At 40.6% G+C, this 22,497-nt stretch overlaps 1 protein-coding gene across 3 annotated transcripts in view; it reads right to left on the reverse strand.

Annotated features, from left to right (window-relative positions):
• grm8a (glutamate receptor, metabotropic 8a) overlaps nucleotides 1–22,497 on the reverse strand; it is a 190,796-nt gene that overhangs the window by 42,591 nt on the left and 125,708 nt on the right. For all 3 annotated transcript variants that reach the window (XM_034526034.1, XM_034526035.1, XM_034526033.1), the window contains exons 4-6: nucleotides 22,073–22,227; nucleotides 20,065–20,202; nucleotides 2,036–2,239 (exon numbers count right to left, since the gene is read on the reverse strand). In XM_034526034.1, the coding sequence (XP_034381925.1) occupies nucleotides 2,036–2,239; nucleotides 20,065–20,202; nucleotides 22,073–22,227 (497 nt within the window). The remainder of the gene's footprint in view (nucleotides 1–2,035; nucleotides 2,240–20,064; nucleotides 20,203–22,072; nucleotides 22,228–22,497) is intronic.

The following is a 22,497-nucleotide window of genomic DNA, read 5'->3' on the forward strand; positions in this document are numbered from 1 at the left end:
CTTTTCTTCTTTTAGTGTTATCAATGCCACGTCGACCCTAAACAGGTCGATAACAAAACTACTTTTAATTGGAACACACAAATATACCCGGGCACACACAAGCACAAATAAAGTAGCAGGCTTAGAAGCTTTACATCTTGCAGGCTGCTGTCAATGTAAACAACTGAGATAAGAGTAACTGCAACAAAGAGCCACCCAGCAAATCCCTTTATCTGTCAGTTAGACAAACAGCAGAGACGCCTTTTAAAGATTTTCATTCATGCATCTTTTGTATCAATGTTACAGGACCTCTTTAGACCATTTAAACAGGCATGTAAACTCATTAATGGGGACCAAAGGTGACAAAGATGCAAACGAGAGGAAAAGTTTTCAATGAAAAAGCGGAAGGCCAATACTTTTTGAATCTGTAGGACTACGAGCTGTTTCAGCTGTTACCGCTATGAAACTGCCTCGGCTAAGCTCGCCGTTTTTGATGAGTTTATATACATACATGAACATTTCAATCCCATTATTGGCTCCATGTACGATACAAAATCGCCTTCAAAATCCTGTGGTCCTATAAAATGATTGTCCCCGACTATCTGAAACTTTCTGTAGAGATCGATCCGAAAGTGCCATAGGCATATGAAACATACAGTATGTAATGACAAAGGTGTCTGTTTCGATTTTCGCTCAATCTAGCCTAGTTTTTGTAATTTTTTTTATGTTCTCTCAAAAATACTGTTGCGGTACATTTTGTGTCGGGCAACTTTCAGTAAGTGAGAAGGGTTCCGTGATTCATTGGGGTGTAAAGTTTGTGACCTTGTGGTTATGGGATGATTTCTCCAGGCCAGTTATATCCACCTGAGCACAGACCTGCTGTTGCAGTATGAAAGAGAAATCAATGCCCCGCCTGAGAATTGTTTTTCGACACTTCTATCAATGACAGACAGGAGATAGCACCGGTAACAACAAGCACTGACATATATTTTGCAGACATTCCCGCGCAGACACATTCATGCAATTTCAATCGTGTCTCTAAAACTAAATCAGACAAGTGTTCCTGTAATCTCACAACAAGACTCGCTTTCGTTCTCCCTAACCCGTATGTAATCCACACAATCCTTGACAGAGGAACACAGGAAATGAAAAGGAGACAGAAAAGCAGGTACTGTTGCATCGTGGGGTGGAAAATGGATTAATAAGCGAACATTCAAATGAGGTGTCTGATAATAGAAATCTCTTTCACCCAATTAATTTAGTCAAAATTGAAGAAAGTCATGGAGACGAGGGAAATGAAATATTGAGCTGCAAAGTGATACAAGACCATCCATCCATCCATCCATCCATCCATCCATCCATCCATCCATTTTCAATACCGCTTATCCTCATTAGGGTCACGGGGGCGCTGGAGCCTATCCCAGCTGACATAGGGCGAAGGCAGGGGACACCCTGGACAGGCCGCCAGTCCATCGAGGGCACATGTAGGGACATACAACCATTCACTCTCACATTCACACCTATGGGCAATTTAGAGATCAATTAACCTGCAGCATGACTTTGGACTGTGGGAGGAAGCCGGAGAGCCCGGAGAGAACCCACGCTGCCACGGGGAGAACATGCAAACTCCACACAGAAGGACCGCTCCGACCGGGAATTGAACCCGCGGCCCTCTTGCTGTGAGGCGACAGTGCTAGCCACTACACCACCGTGCAGCCCGTGATACAAGACCACATCAGCAAAATAAAAGGCGATATTATCTCTGGGGAAAGCGGTGAGATTAATTAATTTTGACAGTGAAAAGAATGCCACACGGCATGTTTTTTTATGATAAGGACAAGCCAAATTAGAGGCAGAACTTGGATTAGCTTGTAAACATTTGAGGTGGATTGGTCAACTCAAGGTGTCTAAGCATTAACTGAAGAAGTAACCGAGCGTTCCACAGCCTCATTGTTGCTAATCTGGCAATGTTGCATTGTAAGATGTTATCCCAGCCGTGTGTAAGTCTGCGTGAGTATGCATGAATGTCTGCATATGTCCGAGGGGTACAACTCACCGTTGAAGTTGACCGCACGGATGTAGCTGAGCAGCTCTTTGCCGTCGATGCTGTTGGCCATGCGGGGGCAGAGGCCCGGGAATCCGTAGCAGAGCTCCCGGTGCATGCGATGCAGAGCATGGGCCATGGCGTACACCGCATCCATCACAAACTGAACCTTACCCTCTTGTTCATAACTGGAATCACGACCGACTTTTTCTAAGGCTGTCGGGAAGAAAGAAAGAGAGAGAGAGAGAGAGTGGTGAGAAGGGCAAAGAAGGGAAATAAATAAAAATAAATAGCCGTTTTGAATGTAAGTCGCGATCAGAGCAGTCAAATCTGTCCAGGACATCAAACGCAGAACAGCTCCAGGACTGTGCAGCATGTACAGCATAAGAAAGGCCTGCAATGTGAGCAATTAAGCAATGACATACAATAACAGACAGAGACCAAAGTAAGAGAATGTGAAAAAGGTTCAATAAAAGAGATGAAAAAGGAAGTGAAAGTGGGGTGAAGCAACCAACACCTTTTTAAAGGTGTAAAGGGTGAAAAAGGGAAATGAAAACACAGTAAAAAGGCACTCAGCCTGACAATGACAGAGCACGCCTTTCAGGCCATTCTCACCCTGGTAGCAAAGTTGCGGAAGAGAGGACAACACGTTCCTTCTTTACATCTTAAGAACCACTGATAATGGCATTTCCTTGTAAGAAAGAAGCTGCTCGGAGAAAACCAAATACACATCATCTCCTTTCTGACTATTATTGCAGTTAAAATGTTACGCATCCAACCAAAATCGCAAATGTTTTTTTTGTTACGGGCAACATTTAAATGATCGCCAGTGTGCCTCTCCTGTGTTTCTGTTTTTGTCTCAAGCTGTGTGGTTTATCTTATTACTGCAGAATCATGTTTAAGCTCCTCAATTGTCGATAAAACAAATGTATTGGCCGTGATGCTTGTGGGCATGCACAATGAACACGCATGCATCCGCTCATAAACCCGTGCCCTCTATTCATCTGATAAATACATAATCGCAGACATGACCCCCCTCGTTGCAATTTATTCAGAGGGTTTTATGTAACGACTCATTAGCAAAATGAGCTAATGAAAAAAGATCAGAGTGAAAATAAAACCTCCTTGATGCATTAGGATGGAAATAAGTAATTGATTGCGACATTCATTCCTGGTTTTAATGAAAAAAAGGAGTGGAACTGCATATGAAGTCCAAACAATCTGAATTCATTATCTTTCTTTTTCCTCCTGAATATATTTTTGTTGTTGCTTGTGTTTCTTTCCTTACTTCTGATTTCTCCTTCTCCCTGTTTACTCGTCCTCCTCCGTGTCATTTTCTCATATTGTCCTCTTTCGGCCCCTCTCTCGACTGTCTCGCTGCCCTCCCTCCCCCCCTGCTTCATTCACCCATTTCTTACAAGTGGCAGTCACCTTCAGGCAACACAAGCGGAATCAAAAACCCGTCCGGGCCGAGTTGAATTAACAATACCAGAGGCTCCTCAATCAGTATGAGAATCCATAAGGAATTAATGGGGTGCTGCGAATGAAATCCAATCCACAGTCAGTTACAGACGGCTGTCGGGTGTTTTGTATCAATGTCTGTACTTGTGTGTTTGTTGGTGGTGTGTGTGTGTGTGTGTGTGTGTGTGTGAGAGAGAGCCTCAGTGGGAAGTGTGTCAGCATTGTTCCCACATCATGTGGTCGGACCAAGCAGCTGATCACTAAGTATGACTAATCATCTCCTCTCCCTCCCTGGATACCAGAGCTGTCCAGTAGATATAAGAAGGCTACGAGTGTTTGAAAAGGCAGACAGACAATTAATCTGCGTGTGAGTGTGTGTGTGTGTGTGTGTGTGTGTGTTGCAGAAAACAAAGAAAGAGGGATGGAGCAATAGAACGAGCAGAGGAAATGGAGGGCTTTTTCTTCAGCCTCACACACTGACATTACTGTCTGAGCACACCCAGGGTGGTGATCCAGCACCGTGGGTTCTGCTTCCAGCAGCAGACTGAGGCTGCGGGTCAACGGCCTTATGAGTTGTATCCCAGCACCAGGCGTGAATAAACAACGTATTCTGCTCATCGGAGTTGGCCAACATGTTGTTTTGCGTACCACTGCCTTTTAATTGAGTTTTTATTATGAAACCAGCTGCACAAATCGCAGTAACCTTTGTTCATCCAGAGAATACATGCACCAAGTTTGGCCAACAACCTGCTTAACATCACACACATTCAAACGTCAGTAGTAGAGCTTCTGAAACAATACTATTCAATGCAATTCTCCTGAGGCCTAAAAGTTTTCGAAAAGGTTTAAAAGTCTTGTCGTGTTTACTCTTGTAGCCGCCTCACAATGTGATTGATGCTGCTAAAGCCGGTCAAAACCCTCTGAGAAGCTGAGAGGAATGCTACACTGGACCGGCCGCTGCGTCTGGTGGAAACAAAAACCAATAGAGAAGTGCATCAAGGTGAAGCTAATGCAATTAACTGACTGGCTAACTGCCTTGATGGATCCAATTGGGAGTCAATGCACTGCTCTTGTCACTAATCTCAGGCCAACTGACACTCAATGAATGTAGATTCAACATTAGTCTAAGAGTTCATGGAAGTCGACACTCGGATATGTTCCAGCATTTAAATCTAAGCACGGTGCCAATTAAAATTGAACAGATCACCCGTTTAAGCTATAGGCTGAAACAATTTAATTGTGCACTGTGTGGATTAAAGCATTTACACATATTTGGCCGTCTCTTATCCCTCTGAGAGTGAAATGATGTATGATGAATGTATTTTTTGGGAAAGAAGCCTCTTTTAACTTTCTTGTGGCATCCGATCTCCATATGCTATGTTGCAGCATCACTTTATCTCCTAAAATAGAGGGCTTTAAAGCTCTGGTTTAAGCTGTCTTTGTAGCTAAAACAACCAGGATATCATTCATACAGAAACAGAGTACTGTTGTGATGGTTAACCCCGACTAGGCTCAATGACCTCGTGACATCACTGTCGGGTGTGGTTACAGGTGCAGCAAATAACACCTTTAACCGCAGAGGCCAGCCTGGTGTTGAGATACTCTTTAAACATTGTTTACACTGTAAACATAAACACAGAAAACTAGAAATTCCATTTGACTCTAAGCATATCACATAATAAGCCATTCAATTCTTTGTTTTGCACTGACATTTAACTGAACGGATGCCAGAAGTCTTTTCTACTACGACTCTTTAGCTTCTAATGTGAACACTCACACTTATTTTCATAAATACAATCAACTGTGCACGGACACACTCACATCAACATCGGCTTATTATGCCTTTCATCTACTGGACTGCATTGCTCCCAGTGCGTGAGTGCAGTCAAGGGCTGCAATCTCTGAAGCTACTTGAGTGATAATACTGCATATTCTATCACGCTAAATCCCAGGAATATCTCCCTGCAGTTAAATATATGGATTCAAGCACTGGCTAATTGGTCAATTGTGCCACATAAACTAGAAAGCAATATATATTAGTGTCTGAGGACAGTCTAATTTGAAACATCTCTATACCGTCTCACTAATCAACAACAGGCCCTTGAGTTGGCCGTGTAATGTCCTGCTATAATTACAGACCTAATTATGCTCCTAGTCAATAAATAAAGCTAAACAAGACATTAATTAGTGAATACTTTCACAGCCACCTTTATATATCCCATGGTTGGCACTAATGTGATACTACCCAAATTAAACCCATGGCTTGAAAGGTGGCATACATGGCCATTACATTTAATACAATTATTTGACTATAAAAACACCACAGGTGTAACTATTAGGTTTTTCTTCAATAGTAATATACAGTATATGGCAAACTCTGCCTCTCTGTATGATCGCTAGTAATGATTCACAATCTTCTTAATATCTGATGTAACTACTGCCGTTTGGAAATTCTAAAGTTACGTTCAAACTGCAAGATCTTTCACCAGTAACAATACCAGATGAGGTCTCCTGTTGGTGTCCGTGTTGCAGATGCAGCACAACGTATTTCTCGAGGTATTTCTCATGCTAGATATCTGGAATGTGTCTGCAATGCATCAGCAAGCCTCTGGGATCTTCAAACATTTCACACAGAGCGCTTGAGAGCAGATTTGGAGGACAGAGCCAAAACACAGATTTTCTTTCTGATCTGGCTCTTTTGTCGGGGAGAGCCAAAAACTGCCATCAAGTGGAAAATCAGGGCTAAACTCATGTAGTGTGAAGTAGCCGTTAGTGATTGAACTTCTCAAAATCTTGCCTACTCATACTATAGACTAGAGCATACTTCTGTCAGAAATGGTGTGTTAATGAAGGTTGCAAGCTGCTACAGTTTCAAAGACGCACTAGAACGTGGTTGTCCAATTAAGGGCAACTCTAAATTGGACTGAAACCAACATTTATCTTTATGTAAGGAGAGAACTGGAGAGTTGAGGCTTTCCAAATGGCCTCTGAATAATGATATTGATAGGATCAAAAGAGGAATACTGATACGAGTGTTTGTCTTGCCTTTTAAAACTGACCCATAAATATCAGATGACTGATCGCACTCAGTATTCGTAACCACACTTGTGACCTTATTACATGGAGGCAACGTGTATCGCTCCCCTCGCTCAACAAGCCAGCCTCTTTTTTTTCCCGATCTATCAGTATGTGCATGTGTGTGTGTGTGTGTGTGTGTGTGTGTGTGTCGCGTTCAACGCTTGTGCACGCTTCCATTCAGAGAAAAGGAGGACAGCAAAGTGTTACACTTTGAGCCATAGATTAACGTGTCATGAGATAATGAGAATTTCTCGATGCTCAGAAAGTCGACGTGAAATGACACAATGCATCATTAATCAGCATATCGCAAGAAAATGCAATCCTGCCCCCCGAGACGGTTATACGACTGGTGCCGTTATGAGTGGCTGCTAACTCGGAGAGCACCACTGTCTCTGTTTCCTGGGATTGCGTCATGGTGGTGTAACCGGAGCAAGCGGCGCGCGCGCGTGTGTCTCGAGTGTGTATGAACATCACAATGCCATAGAGCTTTTATTGGATTTGTCCGCCCATTGTCTGCTCGTCACATCAATGAAGTGGCCACACATCTATTCATTTCATCTACGTGCATAATGTGTGTGAGCAGGTGCAAAGTAAAGAGACATTTTTCACCGAGTCTTTAATATGCGAGTGTAATATGTTTGGAATTGGGCAGTCTTGCCTCGCTGTGCGTGCGCGTGCGCGTGTGTGTGTGTGTGTGTGTGTGTGTGTGTCCCTGTGTGAAAACAAGACCAAAGTGAAATAGATAAGCAGGGATATGTTGAGGCAGAGGCACAGAAATGGATAGGCAAAATGCTTGTGTGTTAATATGCACCCTGTTTGACATTACACTCCATTTTCTTGCCAGCAGCTTCTAAATTAAATTCAGTCTTTCTGCTCAGTGTTAATGACATCAGAGACCACAGGCAGCGTGGTTTGGTGAGGAAGGATTTGCATTGAAAATTCCGGGGTAAAAAAAAAAACACCAGCGAGGCAGAAGTACAGATGAAAAGTAACTTTCATGTCTCATAAAAGATCTGCAAACCAAAAAGCTCAATAAGGATGCAATCATCTCCATATCTGCCTCAAGAGTCATTGTCATATTTTGTGATTGATTATTTGTTCTTGTTGCAGAGACGTGCCGGTCGAGTTCTGTGATCTGTTTCTAGATCAGCACAAAGGCGTTTGTTTCTCATTTTTAGGTCTATCTAATAAAAGCCACAGGCATGGCATTACATTTGTTCCAAAAAAATATTTCATGATGAAACCTTCGTTTGAAATTGAGATAATCTGCTGTTTGAAAATCCTGAATCCTGCTATTACAAATTGTCTGGTTGCAGAACAACTTGAACCCTCTAAAGACCAGATGACAAAAGATATGAGTTTTACAGCCGGTACCCAGTACTTTTATAAAGACATCTTTGAAGATGACATCGCGGTGGTATTTTTCATCATTATTCAAAATTGCTGCCGGATTTTGAAACAGACCACTTCAAATATCTCCTAAACTACATGAGATCCCACTTGAATAATCAAGCCTGGCCCTTCAACGTCAATGCAGAGGTGGATGTACTATGACTCACGCTGGTAAGAACATCACGCCGACTGGAGACTACACCAATCCAAATGTAACTTTAAGTACCATAGATGTGAAGAGCAAAAATCAAACTTTATGTCCTGGAGATTAACACGGAAAGGCCAGCAGATTCCTTTTGAGCAAAACATGAAACCCTGAAATAAATCCAAAATGTTTTCCTTTTCGTTGTTTTGCTTTTGAGGATCTGCATCCTTGGTGCTGATTAGATGGATTTTGGCCACTGCTAGTCTAACAGATGTCGGATGATAGGAATAACTTGGCGAATGCAAATTTCTAGTCAATAATTTTAATTTTTCCTTCTCAAATTATCTAACTTTCAGTATGGCATTATTTTAATGTATTATAAGTGGAGTCAATAAGTGGAATGGGTTATTAAGACATGTACCAAGTTTCTTCAAGGACCAATGCATTTCTTTTGCACATGTAATGTATCCATCCAAGTATGATTTGCATCAGGGTGCATATGTAATACAATGTTTAGATGGTTGTGCACGTTTTGACAGATTTGCTGCCTGACCTCCAGTTAATGTTTCAGGACTTTTATATGAAAGCACAACAAAATAAAAAAATTGCTGTGAGGCAGCTGTGTTTCAACTGTTCGTTGTGGGAATTCCTCACAAGACTTTGAAGCTTGAATTCATAAACTAAATCCTCGCACATATCTGTATTACAACACAACAACAACGCCACTTTGATAAAACTTGAAAGTTGACAAAATGTTCAAGAGAACAAAGATTTAAGTTCGTGCGAGTTGCTCTTTTAACTGTAAGGGAAATAACCTTTCCGGTAGTCTTCTATTACTTCCTATTATTTATTCTTCTAAAATGATATGCTTAGGGAAATGGTCGGGCATAATGTTCAGAATTTTAATGAAGATGAAAATAACATTACGATGGTCCTTTCACCATCAAATATTTTTAACAGCATATTCAAACCTCGGAGGCTCCCATTAAAAAAAGTAAATTAAGCGCCTTTCTAAAGGGTCATTTGACTATTGTAGCTGGCGATCGATGTTCCAGTCACAAACATGTGTCTCCTCTAGGCTTCAAATAAAACAAAAATATATTTTTATTTTTATTTAAAGATGTGTTTAAAACTTGAAGCAAGAACTTTAACTACAGTAATTTGGAGAATCTCCACCCATATTAGAAACGTGTAGCAGAAAACACAAGCAGCCCAAGTGGACCAATTATAGTTATTATGGTCTCCACGTACACCACAATGGGTCACGGTGTACAGCTCAAACACATGACATATAAAGAATGTAGACTTCTTCATCTTCCTTAAAGTAGCAGAGTCCTTTTCAAATAGAAGTCAAGTCTCGCTAGGTGGTGGCAGGCTTATAGAACGTGCTTATTGTTCAAAGCAGAGTGCTCCGTCCTCCCGTCACCATTGATGTCCGGTTAAAGCAACGCTTCAGCTCCAAAAACATAAAAACCACGCCCCCACATCTCCCGGTTCATTTGGCCGGTATAGCTCAATAATGAGTATGATGCCAGTGGAACCACTGAGGGATGTGCTTCAATGCCTTTCCAGTAAAGCCAGAGCTGTGTGTGTCTAATGCAAACACAAACCACATTAAGGCGGTGCGGTGAGGCTGATGCAAGAAGGCTGACTGGCTAACTGTCTTGATGGATGCCTTCACGGACAAGTGTGCCAGCCAGGTTTTACACAGAGGCTGATTGACGCACCGCGGATGACAGATAGACTAATGATTTGGACAAGCTCCTTAATTAAACATGAATTAGGAACACATTCAATTCTCTCCTTTTTCCGCTCAAACTCTCTTTTGTTTTTGTTTTTGTCGGGCGCGCTCACATGCATATATATATATATATATATATATATATATATATATATATATATATATACACGCATGCATTTGGTTTCCATTCTAAGATGCAGATGAGACTAATTTGTAAATAATTAAGTGAGGAACTTTTACATATTAACCTCGGAATACTGCAAACTCAATTCAGATCGTGATGATTAACTTTTCCCTTCATTAATCAAACATGTCTGAAATGCATCAGGGAGATGATTGGATAGGAAAATGCTGCCGTATTATAACTCATAGACGATTATAAAATCAATTGTCACCAAAAAACAAAATGTTTTTGTTACATCATAACATGAAACGTACACATCCACACCAACACACTGGTCCAGCTCTGAGCTAGCTAATCTACAAAGAAAGAAATATACGAAGAAATACATTAATAATCAATAGGAAGAGAATGGGAAATGAGCATCAGACAGGAATTCTGCTCTACAGGACTTTAAAAGAGAGCATTATAGCACAGGGTTATGTCAATACAGCGCTACACAAATGCCAGTCATCATATCCGAGTCAGCATGTGGGAATATGTGTGTATGCCTACTTGTTCCATAATTGGTGCCTGGTTTTCGCGTGTGTAGAATCAGCATCAATGCCAAATATCATATCTATATCTTTCATCTGGTGAGTGTGTATGTGTGCGTAGAGCTACAAGCCGGGTCAATAATATTTAAATGTGGGGGAAAAAAAAATCAATCAAAGAAGTAAAGCATCAATTCTCAGAAATGTTGCTGCAATGAATTCGTTTTAGATTTTAGAAAATAAATTGGAGAAAAGCCATACGAAAGGCTAATTCATGACAATTTTGTAGCTATGGCTACGATTTCTATATGAGAACAATATCCCTGTCGGGACCTGTGAATATGGTTTCATGGCTACAGTTCGAAGATAAGGGGCAGATCAACAGAGAGTTGTGAACACATAATTGTGGCATGAAGATGTTAGTCTCAAGCTGAGCACAAATGAAGTTATGGTAATAATTGCTCCTTGCAAAGGAAGATAGTGGCCACATAATTACGGTGGGTCAGAGTTGAGCGAGGAAGTTTGGCTATAAATTGTGATTGAAGTTTACAACATAGAGTCTGGCTAATAACTTCCATCTTCACTTTCTTTATTTAAAATGTGTTACTGATCTGGTTGTTTGTTTAACGAGGAACGTAATATACCAAGACAACCGTGTTGTGGTTTGTGTAAATCATGACATTACTCTTGAGATGCATCTCATAGTTGTTGTTGTTATTATTACTGATAGAGCTTATGGCAAGAATACAAAAACACGATTTGTAATAAACCTACATGTTCTGCTTTACAAAGAGCAATTCACTGCAGAACACATCTTTTCATGAGTAATGCGATGCCGCAGACACATGTGGCTAATATATATTACATCTCCACATTATTACTAATATATATTACTGCTGATAGTACAGCTAATATAAATTATGCATTAGTCGTTCAATATATTCATATTATGCTGAATCACTGTCCTGGCACAACTTGCCTCTGCTCTCTAGCTCTCTGTCTGCCTTCAACTTGTTTTATTTGACTTCCGTCGGCCCATTCCTCTCTTAATCGCTCTCCTGCAAATCTTTCACGCAAACAAATAAACAATAATTTTAGTTTGTGCCGCTGAGGGAATGTGTGTTTTATGTCTTTCCACTCTTGAACAAGCATACATACATACGCCCCGGATGGAACAGAAACCGACAGAAGTGAAGGCAGAAAAGAAAGAAAGGGCATAAGAGAGAGAGAGAGAGAGAGAGAGCGGGGCGAGAAACTGGATCAAACAGAACAGAAGGATGGAAAAAAAAGAAACCGAAACAAAAGCCGGAACGAGAGACAATAAATAGCAGGTAAGTTAATGAAAGGTTGAGATAAATAAGAAACAAATGAAACAACAGAATGAGGGAGAGGGAGAGTGGGCGAGGGGCGAGGGGCGAGGTTTGTGGCTGAGAAAAAGAAAACAAAGGTATTGTTGAAGAGAGGACAAACCGTAGAATCACATTAGTAGAGCAACACTTGTTCTCTCTAACCGGGCAACAACCTATCACTGCACACAGAAATGTGTGTGCATTTTTATGTGTGAGTCCATGCACACGCACAGGGACCGCTCAGGGATAATATGACACATGTATGCATTGAATCCTCACATTTCTAGCTCATGTCCAGGGACAAGAAAGAAGGAAATAAAATAACAAATCAAGCTCTGGGATTAGTCGTATTGGATTTTTCTGTCATTATGCAGAAGTCATCTTCCCCTCAATCACACCTTAGTACTATTTTGACATTTAAGAAATTCAACTGTAAAAGAAAAATGAACATTGAACACCTAAAGGTCCTTTTTTCCCAGATTTAAGCATCGTTCTTATCAGCGTGGATCACATTTCACTCCCTCTGTTCACGCATGGGAACGAATTATAATAAGTGTCTGTTGAGTTAGTTGTTTAAGGTTGTTCCTCCACGGTTTATTTTGGTGTGACTAATGGTCACAATGGAATTAGGCGGTGAGCTTTTTGTCTATTTGTTAAAAATTGTGTGTGAATGTGAGAGGCAAAATAAAAGTCCAATATGCAACCGATCGATCGGTGCATTTCTATGCAATGGTTTGCAAACGACTTTAATTCAATGTCGTCTCTCCGGCTTGCTCGACTGCACCCAAATGTCCAAGAAAGCAATTAATACTGCATCAATTTCATTATGTTGCTGATTTATGATTATGGCCAAAGTGTTCTGATCTGTGCTGAGCTTAACATGCACATTTTCTCATTTCATTTGTGTGTGTTATTTAGTTTGTGTATCCATTTGCTGGTGTGCTTTTGGCTGTGTAACACTAACTGAGATGTGCGTGACATGGCCACAGTGAACAGTGGGTCCCCTGAACCTACTCAAGATGGATTTGTGTGTGTGTGAGTGTGTGTGTGCGAGTGTGTGTGACTCAACAGTGATAGATCGGCAGCTCAACACTGATTCTTTCAACCACACCGGGGACGTCTGCGTGCCTTTTGCTTTCTCATTTTTTGTCATCACTGTAATATTTGTAGACACTTTTATAAGTCTTTTCTTTCCATAGAATAGGTTGTGTAGACATATATGTGTAGAACATATTTAGCCTTGCCGATCTGACATAAAACCCCAGTAAAGAAGCAGAAGGGAGGCAAACAGTACCTCTGCCTCAAGGAAGGGGGCGTGCGAGAGCTTGCAGGTTTATGCTCATTTTCTTCTTCTACACAAATAAGGAGGGCTTTTACAACAAAGTCAGAGATTCTTGAAGGATAGACGACTAGACTTCTTTTACAAGTAAGACCATGCATATACATGCACAGTCATTTATCTTTGTATTGAATGGGTATGAATTGTGGAATTGCCATGGCAAATTAAAAGCGCACAGAGGGTGCAGAGGAAATTTCTCTGAGCCGCTACAAATTGGTGCAATCAAATATTTACCGTACCTGTGTCTGTGTGTAAAGAATGCCCTTATGAAATATGAAAATCAACCAGTACTCAAAAGGTGCAAGCTGCCAATTGAATGGTGATTTAAGCTCCTCTACTGGGTTCATATATTTTAAATCTGACTCTGAGTCAGTGCCTCACCAGCCACAAACCTCACAGGACTACCTGCCTTGCTGCGTGAGAGGCCCACACGCAGTCTGGCATCCACACGGATAAAGTTTCTTTGTATAAGAATCCAGGCTCACGTTCCCACTGCAGCTGAATGACACTTCATCCCACATACTGGAACGCTGCAAAGAGTCGTAAAGCCCTGTCTGTATCCACCTCGGCAAATCTGTCTGTCTGCGCCCGTCAATCTCTAATTGTCCGTCTCCATCTGTGTTTGCCTCCATCTTCCAGTCTGTTGGGCCCTGAGGTCTTTTCACAGGGAAGGGAACAGTTTATCCAGCCTGCGAGCCTAATAACTCTCCTTCCCCATCGACCTCGTTAGGATTCGGTCTATTTCTAGTGAGTGAACATGTGTTTGTGCATAAGGGGTAAATGTGTGCATGCTGAGCTAAGTCAGGATCTAATTAATTCCTGGAACTGAGTGCATCTCAAACAGATAGATCCATACACGCATCACTAGTGTTGGATGAAGACTCCAAAAGTTTAGTTTCTTTCTGCGGAAGAACGGCATTCTCGTGCTCAGAGAGCCAGGGCTGAAAACTATCACCTAGTAGCCCTTAGAAGATCATTTTACCACCAACAAACACGCTAATGCATTCATATTTCATATTAAACAAGGGAAAAGCTTCCCGTGTGTGTAGGCATTTGATACTCTTTTGTGTTTGCCCATTAAGGATGGAAGTTACAGCGTTCATTAGGCAGCTGCAAAAGGAACTACAGTCCCGTGGTAATCTTGTTAATCAGGGAAAGTAGACCAGGGAGCATTAACTGTTATGATAGGGTTTTCTCAGAGAGAGTTTGCACTCTTTACACACATTGTTCACAGTCATATGTTCACCTTGATAAGAAGTGTTATCTCTATTAGCCAACGGTGTAATATATGCCTCATACTGAGGTGTGACCTCAAGATTAATGAATATTTGCTGTGGCATATTATTTTTTTGTGACTCTGATTTGTTCCTTTACCTGAGCACACATTGTGAAATAGAATAAACACTGAATATGTGTTGTGGTATATATATATATATATATATATATATATATATATATATATATATATATATATATATATATATATATATACATGTCTGTTTGTCCATGTAATGTAATGTATGGAGGGGTTTTAAATATTGTTGGTGTACAATATCCGCACCATTTAACATGTCATTTTTCAGAGTTTCTCCAGTTGCACGAGGTCATTCGGAGCAAAGTGATTCTGTGTTGCTTGGTTTGCTGTCCACTGCCTGTGTCTGCACCATGTGTTTCCATTCAGTAGGCTCACAAGACCTCTGGCTGAGTGGTATTGGACCCATTAAACCCAGCATGAAACACGAGATTCATCTATAATAAGCAGGCAAGTGCAAACTGTACAGCGGCATAAAATATACATTATTACAAATAGCTTTGCAAATAGTTCTTCCCAGATAGCTAGCCCATCACAAATATTTAAGGGTAAGCACCGATGTGAAAGTATGCTTCATTTATAGATTTGAGTTTTATTTGCAGTGATGATGGGACGGATTAGTTTTCGTGACCATGTGAACAATTTAAGATTTGACTAAGCACAGATCCACATGAGAACAAGAGTGAATGAGTGAGAAAGACAGATACAACGTTATGCTTCATACATATTTACAGTGGTTGGTGCTTTGAATATTATATATACATTATATTTGATATAATGCTTTTTTTATATTCAATATTTCAGTGTGTTCATGCCAATGAAGCCATTAAAGTTTGGATCTTGAGAGAGCAGAGAGAAGTGACATATACAGTTAAAGACGGAGAGAAAGTCAGAAAGAGAGAACGTCGACTTCAGATTGACAGTCAACAAAGTGAAGAAAGATCACAAAAGTCAAAATAGGACGACAAAATAATGATATGATTCCCAAGAGAGTGACACAAGTCACAACCCGTGTAGGAGAAAAAAAACAAAAACAACAGCCAACACTGTAACGACCTTGTTTCCTGCTCGCACTGCACTGTGTGTACCTGAAGCTCACATCTCCTGTCACAACCAATGCTACTCACTGGTGGAAGAGATCCTTTGATGAGCCCATGTCGAGAAGTGTGTGAGAAATGTGTATGACCTGTGTGCGTGAATGGGCTTAGTTCACATGCGTTTGTGTGGTGTGTGTGTGTGTGTGTGTGTGTGTGTGCGTCTGTCAACTCTGTACCAGTGTGTATGTGTCCATTCCAGAGTAGAGAAATGCAGGTTGCACAGAAATAGGTTATCATGATTTGAGAGACTGAGGTGCAGTGAACTCATCCTGCGGAGACTGTTGGGTGGGCAACTGTAACCTGGGAGAGATGAAACACCGGCACAACCAATCCCATTAGAGATCTGTCATGTATTTGATTCTATATTTGAATTCCATTTTACTCTCATCAGGCGCATATCCTGCTGACGTGTTCTACTTGGGGAACAGACCAGCGCAAAGCCAAATTCCATAAACCGTGAATTATATTTCGACTTTCTTTAACGTCCTTGTTTGCACCTGTTTGCCTCTGTCAGCACTGTTGCCATTGTTAGCATTGTTAGCTGCTAGTGGCTGAATAGCCGCTGACTAGCCAGTGGCTAGCAGCTAGCTTCTGCTGTGTCAAGAGCCATTGAGAGCCAACACATATGCTCTCAACTCCTTGTGAAGCACCCTTTAACTCATAGGCCTCACAACTGTTTGACTTTAATTAACTGATTGAGAATACACATCTCAGTTAAGACAGTTCCTGAAAGGCGCTAAACTTGAAACTAATACAACAACTATATGTCAAGATATAGTTGAGCGATGGCTACCTGAGCCGAGAATGACGATGTAGTGCAGTGTGGAGGCAATCCCTCAAGCATAGATATGTTCTGAATTTAGAATTTTATTTTATTTTATTTCACTGAGTGTCAGAGTTCAGGTTAGTGGAGCAACAAAAAAAGGTCTGTCTGTGGGTGTGTGTGTGTGTGTGTGTGTGTGTGTGTGTGTGTGTGTGTGTGTGTCTCAGAGAAAGAGAGAAAGACAGAGCTTCTATTGTAGAGTAAATGTAAAGTATATGCAGCAGCATCTTTATTACAACGACGCCAGTGGGATTTAAGGATGGTCAAAGTATCACGTTAATTAACACAGAGCTTGTGCACTCATTGATGATTTGATCTGCAGCCACTGAGCATGTACGTGTTTGTGAGCATGTACAGCAGGTGTGTATGTCGGCTTATCTATGATCTGGTGTCTGCCTCAGTCAGCTTCCCCTCAGGCATCAGTTTTACCTGACTGCATGCTTTCAACACAACAGTTTTATCCCAGTATCTGAGTTTTCTTGGCTGATGTGCTTACGAGCATATCAACCACGCTTGAGGGAAAAAAAATGCTTTTTACTATACTCAGAAGTCGGAGTGCCTTGGATTTCCCTTTTCTTCTGTGCTCGCTCTCCTTTTTATGAAAGATGAAATGATAGGAATGAAAGTTGATGTAGTGTATTGGAATTGGACTGGAGAACTAATGTCCAACACTGGTGGTAGCTGCAGTAATGACCATTAAAAACATCAACATGTGTGTTTTTAATATCCACAGAATACTGGGTATTTTTCCATAGAACAAAATATGTATTATTGTCATGTAACACATTGTGCATGAGAATAAAGTTAAAATGATATAGTTGTGGAGTGAGAGAAAGCCTGAGATCAGGACTATTTAATGAAACACAGATGCACTCATTCAGAATCAGAGGAAGACAAACAATTGATTAGAAATGCAAGAAAATATTAAAAACACATTTACATGTAATTAGTTTGTAATTAGTCTCTTATAAGATAACTAATTCAAACAAAATATGTTGAAACTTAAAAGGCCTTTTCACAGCTTTGATGGCAATCATACACTGCTGTCGTTTTTATTTAAAAGTGACAGCTTTAAAGATGGCATAGCGTGATATATTGAATAAACATGGCTGAGAAGTGTCTCATTGGTTTAACCTGTGAGTGTGTGTGTGTATTATTATAATCATACTTTATACAATTGTTTCTTTAGACTAAGAATAATATATCATTATGTTACACTATTTATTTTTCTTTGTATCAAATATCTTTCAGTTCATTTTCAGAATTATTCTTGTTGCTCTCTTTCTAATAATCTATCTCTCAGCCGAATAACATGCAATACAATCACACTCATTTCCACATCGCCCCATCAGCTGTGTCCACATGGCAACCTTGGGCAGCAGGCTGCTGATTGGCTTTTGTGTTGATGATTTGGAGGTCGCGACCCCCCAGCACTTGGAATTAATGGACTTTGTTGCACAAACACAGGCCAGGGTCCTCGACACATACACGCCCACATACACAGATGCCACGGGTAGTAATAAACGGTCAATGTGAGTCGCAGACCTTACAAACTTAATTATGTGAATTAATGGTGGGTGTGAGACTGCGGATACTCACTGTGACACGCAAACATACATACTCAACCACAGCAGCACGACATCACACAGAACATCAACCGGAAAGGCTTCATATTCTTTATAATGGACATACATATAGGTAAAGACCATTGGCATCAAGGCCGTTTTCTTTGTGTAGCCAGTGACAGTTGCAGGTATTTAAAAAGTGCACACACAGCCCTGTGTAGATCATGTCCACACACATGTACACACAACACAGGGCACACATGAAACTCATCAGTCAGTAACAGTGCTTATTATGTGACAGCAAAATGCACATCATGAGCATTGCAAATGCAAAAACTGACAACAAGGAGTGCCTATTACAGCACAAATACACATTCTCTATATTACATGCAGAGGGTACATCCCAAGGAACTTTTGCATCCCCGTTTCCCTCACTTGCATCTTTTCCTAGCTTCTTAGTCCCTCCCACCAGGGATGCATGGAGAGACGCAAGGAAACCATGCGAGGAGAGAGGAAACGAGGAAATATGTTTTAAGAGAAATGAGACGTCCTTTTCTCTGAGGCGTCACGTGAAGCGACGTCTGTTTCTGATGACAGCGGCCGCTGATCACAGCTGGATCAGCTGTCAGTCGGCTTTGACAGCTCGCTCTGGTCCGGACATTTTTTAGCTAACATTCTAGTAAAAATCCACTAACAATATTTATGAAAATGATCGTATAATGTTTTCAGTTGATTTAACGGTGGTAAACCATAAAGACACAGTTCTCATCACTATCAGAGTGGAGATGTTTTCTAAACTGCATTGTGTATTTATTTACAGTGTGTGGTATGTATACTGTGTACTGTTGCTTATAAGCACAGGATCTATTTCTACCGGCGGAATGCATTTGACTTTTTATTAATTATCCACGTGTGTTTTGTCTATGTGTGTTTTGAAATTCTGATTATAAAGTCATTATTAAATAACCCAGAATATGATTATGGTTTCTCTTGAACACTGGAATTAATTCACTAATTAAACTAATTAAACTCAACACTCAGGAATGATCAGCCTCACGTGACTAAATGAAAATGACTATAATATTATCCATAATAAAAGTTATTGAGGGAACTAACAGATCATGAAAAGATACATCTTTTTATAAATGAAGAAAGTTGTTTGGGGTCCTTTTGTTTTTCAGACCAACGAACATACATTTAAACCAGATTTAAAACAAATCAAATATATAGAGTTTAAACTGTGATCTTTTATGAAACTCCAGCGATCAGTCGGATCAGCTGCAGCGTCCAATCAAATAACTGATAAACAATGAGGGGGTGTGTTGAAGCGCATGACTCCTCGGTGATCCCTTATTTATTACAAATAAGAGACTCGGGATGTACCCACATACACACTCCACTGAGGAGACTAAATGATTGTATTGACAAGCACAGACTCCACCGATTATTTAAGTTCTCTTTTAGCTTTGAGTACACAAACAATTGTTCTTGTTGATCTGTATTGCTATATATACTGTATATATATATATATGGTAAATCTGCACTGATGTAATTGGAAAATACCAGAAAGACAGGTTGCTTTTTAGTCTGAACTAGTTTCTCTGGTCACTTCAATCTTTTGAAAATGCTGTTAAATGTCAGAGAATCCTCATAGAACCACTAATTTGGAATTGCTTAAGCTGGAAGCTACATTGATGGGCTTTTAAGATGGTCCTTGATTTGCAGCAAACAAAACAAGAAGAACGTCTCTGAGCAAGACGCAAGGATCTGGTTGTTGTGGTGCGAGGATGAGAGAAGACAACATTAGAAGTGACCACCTTCCTTATTTGTGAGAAGGTAAAACTAACAACCCTCTATGGAGCATCTGAGTTAAAACTCCTCTTCTCAAATTGGCAAATTATTTGTGACTGCATGTCACATAAATCCCAGCTGAGACATTTGTATCTCTTTTTGTGTCTGTACTATGGAACAGTCCAAACTAATTCCACCGAATGCACTTGCTAGTTTGGGCTATCAGGCATTTTGAGTTTCCAAGTGGTGGAAACTAACTCATATGAAGTGAAAAGAATAAGTGTAGTGTCTTACCTGTGCATTTCTTCAGGCTACCGGGTCGTTTGCCATGCATACCCAGCTTGCAGTTGAAGTTTTCCTCCCAGAATTCAGCAAACCAAACATTTCTTCTGTTGTTGGACAGCGAGCGGCTACGGAAATACCGGTCGAACGCTGTAAAAAACACAGACGAGTCAAAGTTTAAAAAACCTAGATTAAGTTGTTTTCAAGAGCGAGATCTTGTTTAATGGTGTAATGTGAGGAGAACTCAAAAGCGTAAGGGTGCTGAGGGATTTTTTTTTCACTCATTATACTATTTCATACTAATTGGGAAAACTGCTTTTTGCTTTCTTGTCTGTGTTGAAAAAAAACTGGATTTTTAGAAGGTGTTTTTTCTACTGCCATATTGCTTTCATTGACATCATCAGTGGTGTGTTGGGTACTTGGATAGAGCGCGAGTTATTTAATGGTTTCATGGCCCTCGGGTATGCCGGCCTCAATGACTACAAAGAAGCATTTACACTTCACGAATAAAAAAGAAGTCATTTCCAACAACACTGGGATTGTAGCTCTGGGCAACACAGTGCGTGTGAAACAAATCATGGAGGATGGGTAAATCGCTGGGGACTATCAGACTGACTTGGACAGCCGGTGTCATGCCAGTAAAAGGTGACACGAGTGGACTTGATTAATATCTCCTTTCCTGTCAGGGAAATTGGTGCAGTGTGCACCTGTGTGGCTCAGTTGCCACTTAGCTGGGAACTGTGGGTTCGCTCACTGTGACGCTCACAGGTAATACATCTGGGATCACATGCTTCATGATCACAGATGTGATGCTCATAAACAAAAAAGCATTTGTGGTAATGTGAGGTTCTTCAAACAACATTCAGTTTTGGTCTCACGTATTAGAGAAGAGTATTATCTGCACCAAGTGGCCAATTGTTTGGGGACCCGGGACTCTCCGGGACAACAGTCCCTGTGGTTATTTGATTAAAGCAATAGTTTGACATTTGGGGAAATGGGTTCATTTGCTTTCTCGCAGTGAGTTAGATAAGACGATCGATACCGGCCTTTGAGTTCCACTGCAAAGCAACGGTGGGGAAACCTACCAAAACCTCTAAAGATTACTAAGCAGCATTATATCCGCTGTGTTTATTGTTTACAAGTGTAAAAACAGATTTCCAGGGATATATTGGGCAGATATATCTTCTATTGGGCAGATATATCTGCCATTGGTCACCTGCCAAGCTCTCAGTAATGACGAGATTCTTATTTATAAGATATGATATCATTTGGGTTGAATGGAATAAATATGATGTCTGTGTGAATCTGATAATTCACTTGGTTTTTCACTACAGATGTTGTAATATTCTTCTATTCTATTACACTGAAACAAATGTTGAATCTCTCCTCGGACAGAAGTAAAAGGTTATTGTACAAGGTACTTACAGGTACAAGAGTAAAAACAGGTTTGTTAAATTATTTCAGTGTTCTATACATAAACTAACAAACTAACATACATTGATTAATCCTGCGCAGGTTCCGTCTCACTCACAACTCCTCTGTCTATTGTGAAGACCCTATAGAGTGTGGACCAGCCAAAGCTGACTTTGATTAATTTAAACCTCTACATCGCCTCTTTCTCCCTTACTTTCAGGTCATATATTGTCGCCTCTCTGTCCTTTCAGGAGTCAATTATCTAATAGGAAGCTCTGACAGGGAGCAGATGAGTATATTCTCCCCGGCGTAATGGCACAAACGTGTTATCCGCTGGGATCCAGAGTCAGGGAGCGTGTGTATTTCACTGTCTGTTTCTGGTCTTTACCCCTGTCCCCTTAGTTTGATCTATTAGACTTCGAAAACACACACACACACACACACACACACACACAATTTCAGTTTCCTCACCTTTGTCACACAGGTGTGAGGAAAGAGTCTCAGTGTGGATTTAAAGTTTTGGTCTCCCATTATCTGTTGTGAGTTACTAACTGTAAACGTTATGACATATGGTCATATATCTCTGCTTGCTTCATTCTACTCTTACCATCTACAGATGTCCGTTTGGGAAGAATGGTGATGGCTCCTCCAGCCACTCTCTCCTGGCCAATCACAGGTGAGATTTTGGACCCCCAGCTGTCTGATCCCACCCACAGGAAGTGGCCAGTCTGGTTGTTCCTTTTAGCTGCATCCAGAACTCGTCTGTTGGAGAAGAGAGCAGAGAATTAACGTGTTTTTGAAAGTTAGAAAAGAACAATAAAAAGGGCTCTGGCTGGATCTTGTTGCCCTTTTGAAGCCCCGATAAGACTGTACCATGGTCTAATAAACAGCATCAACTAATGATGGAAATAAAATAAACAGGGATTATGACTTTTACTTCTGTTATTATATCAGTAGTTTAACATCAATGATCTTATAACTGCCTTGAAAGAATAAGCAGTCTCTCATCATTGCTTTTTACTCAAAGTGGCA

Source organism: Cyclopterus lumpus, chromosome 23, assembly GCF_009769545.1.
Source record: "Cyclopterus lumpus isolate fCycLum1 chromosome 23, fCycLum1.pri, whole genome shotgun sequence".
NCBI classification, from domain to species: domain Eukaryota; kingdom Metazoa; phylum Chordata; class Actinopteri; order Perciformes; family Cyclopteridae; genus Cyclopterus; species Cyclopterus lumpus.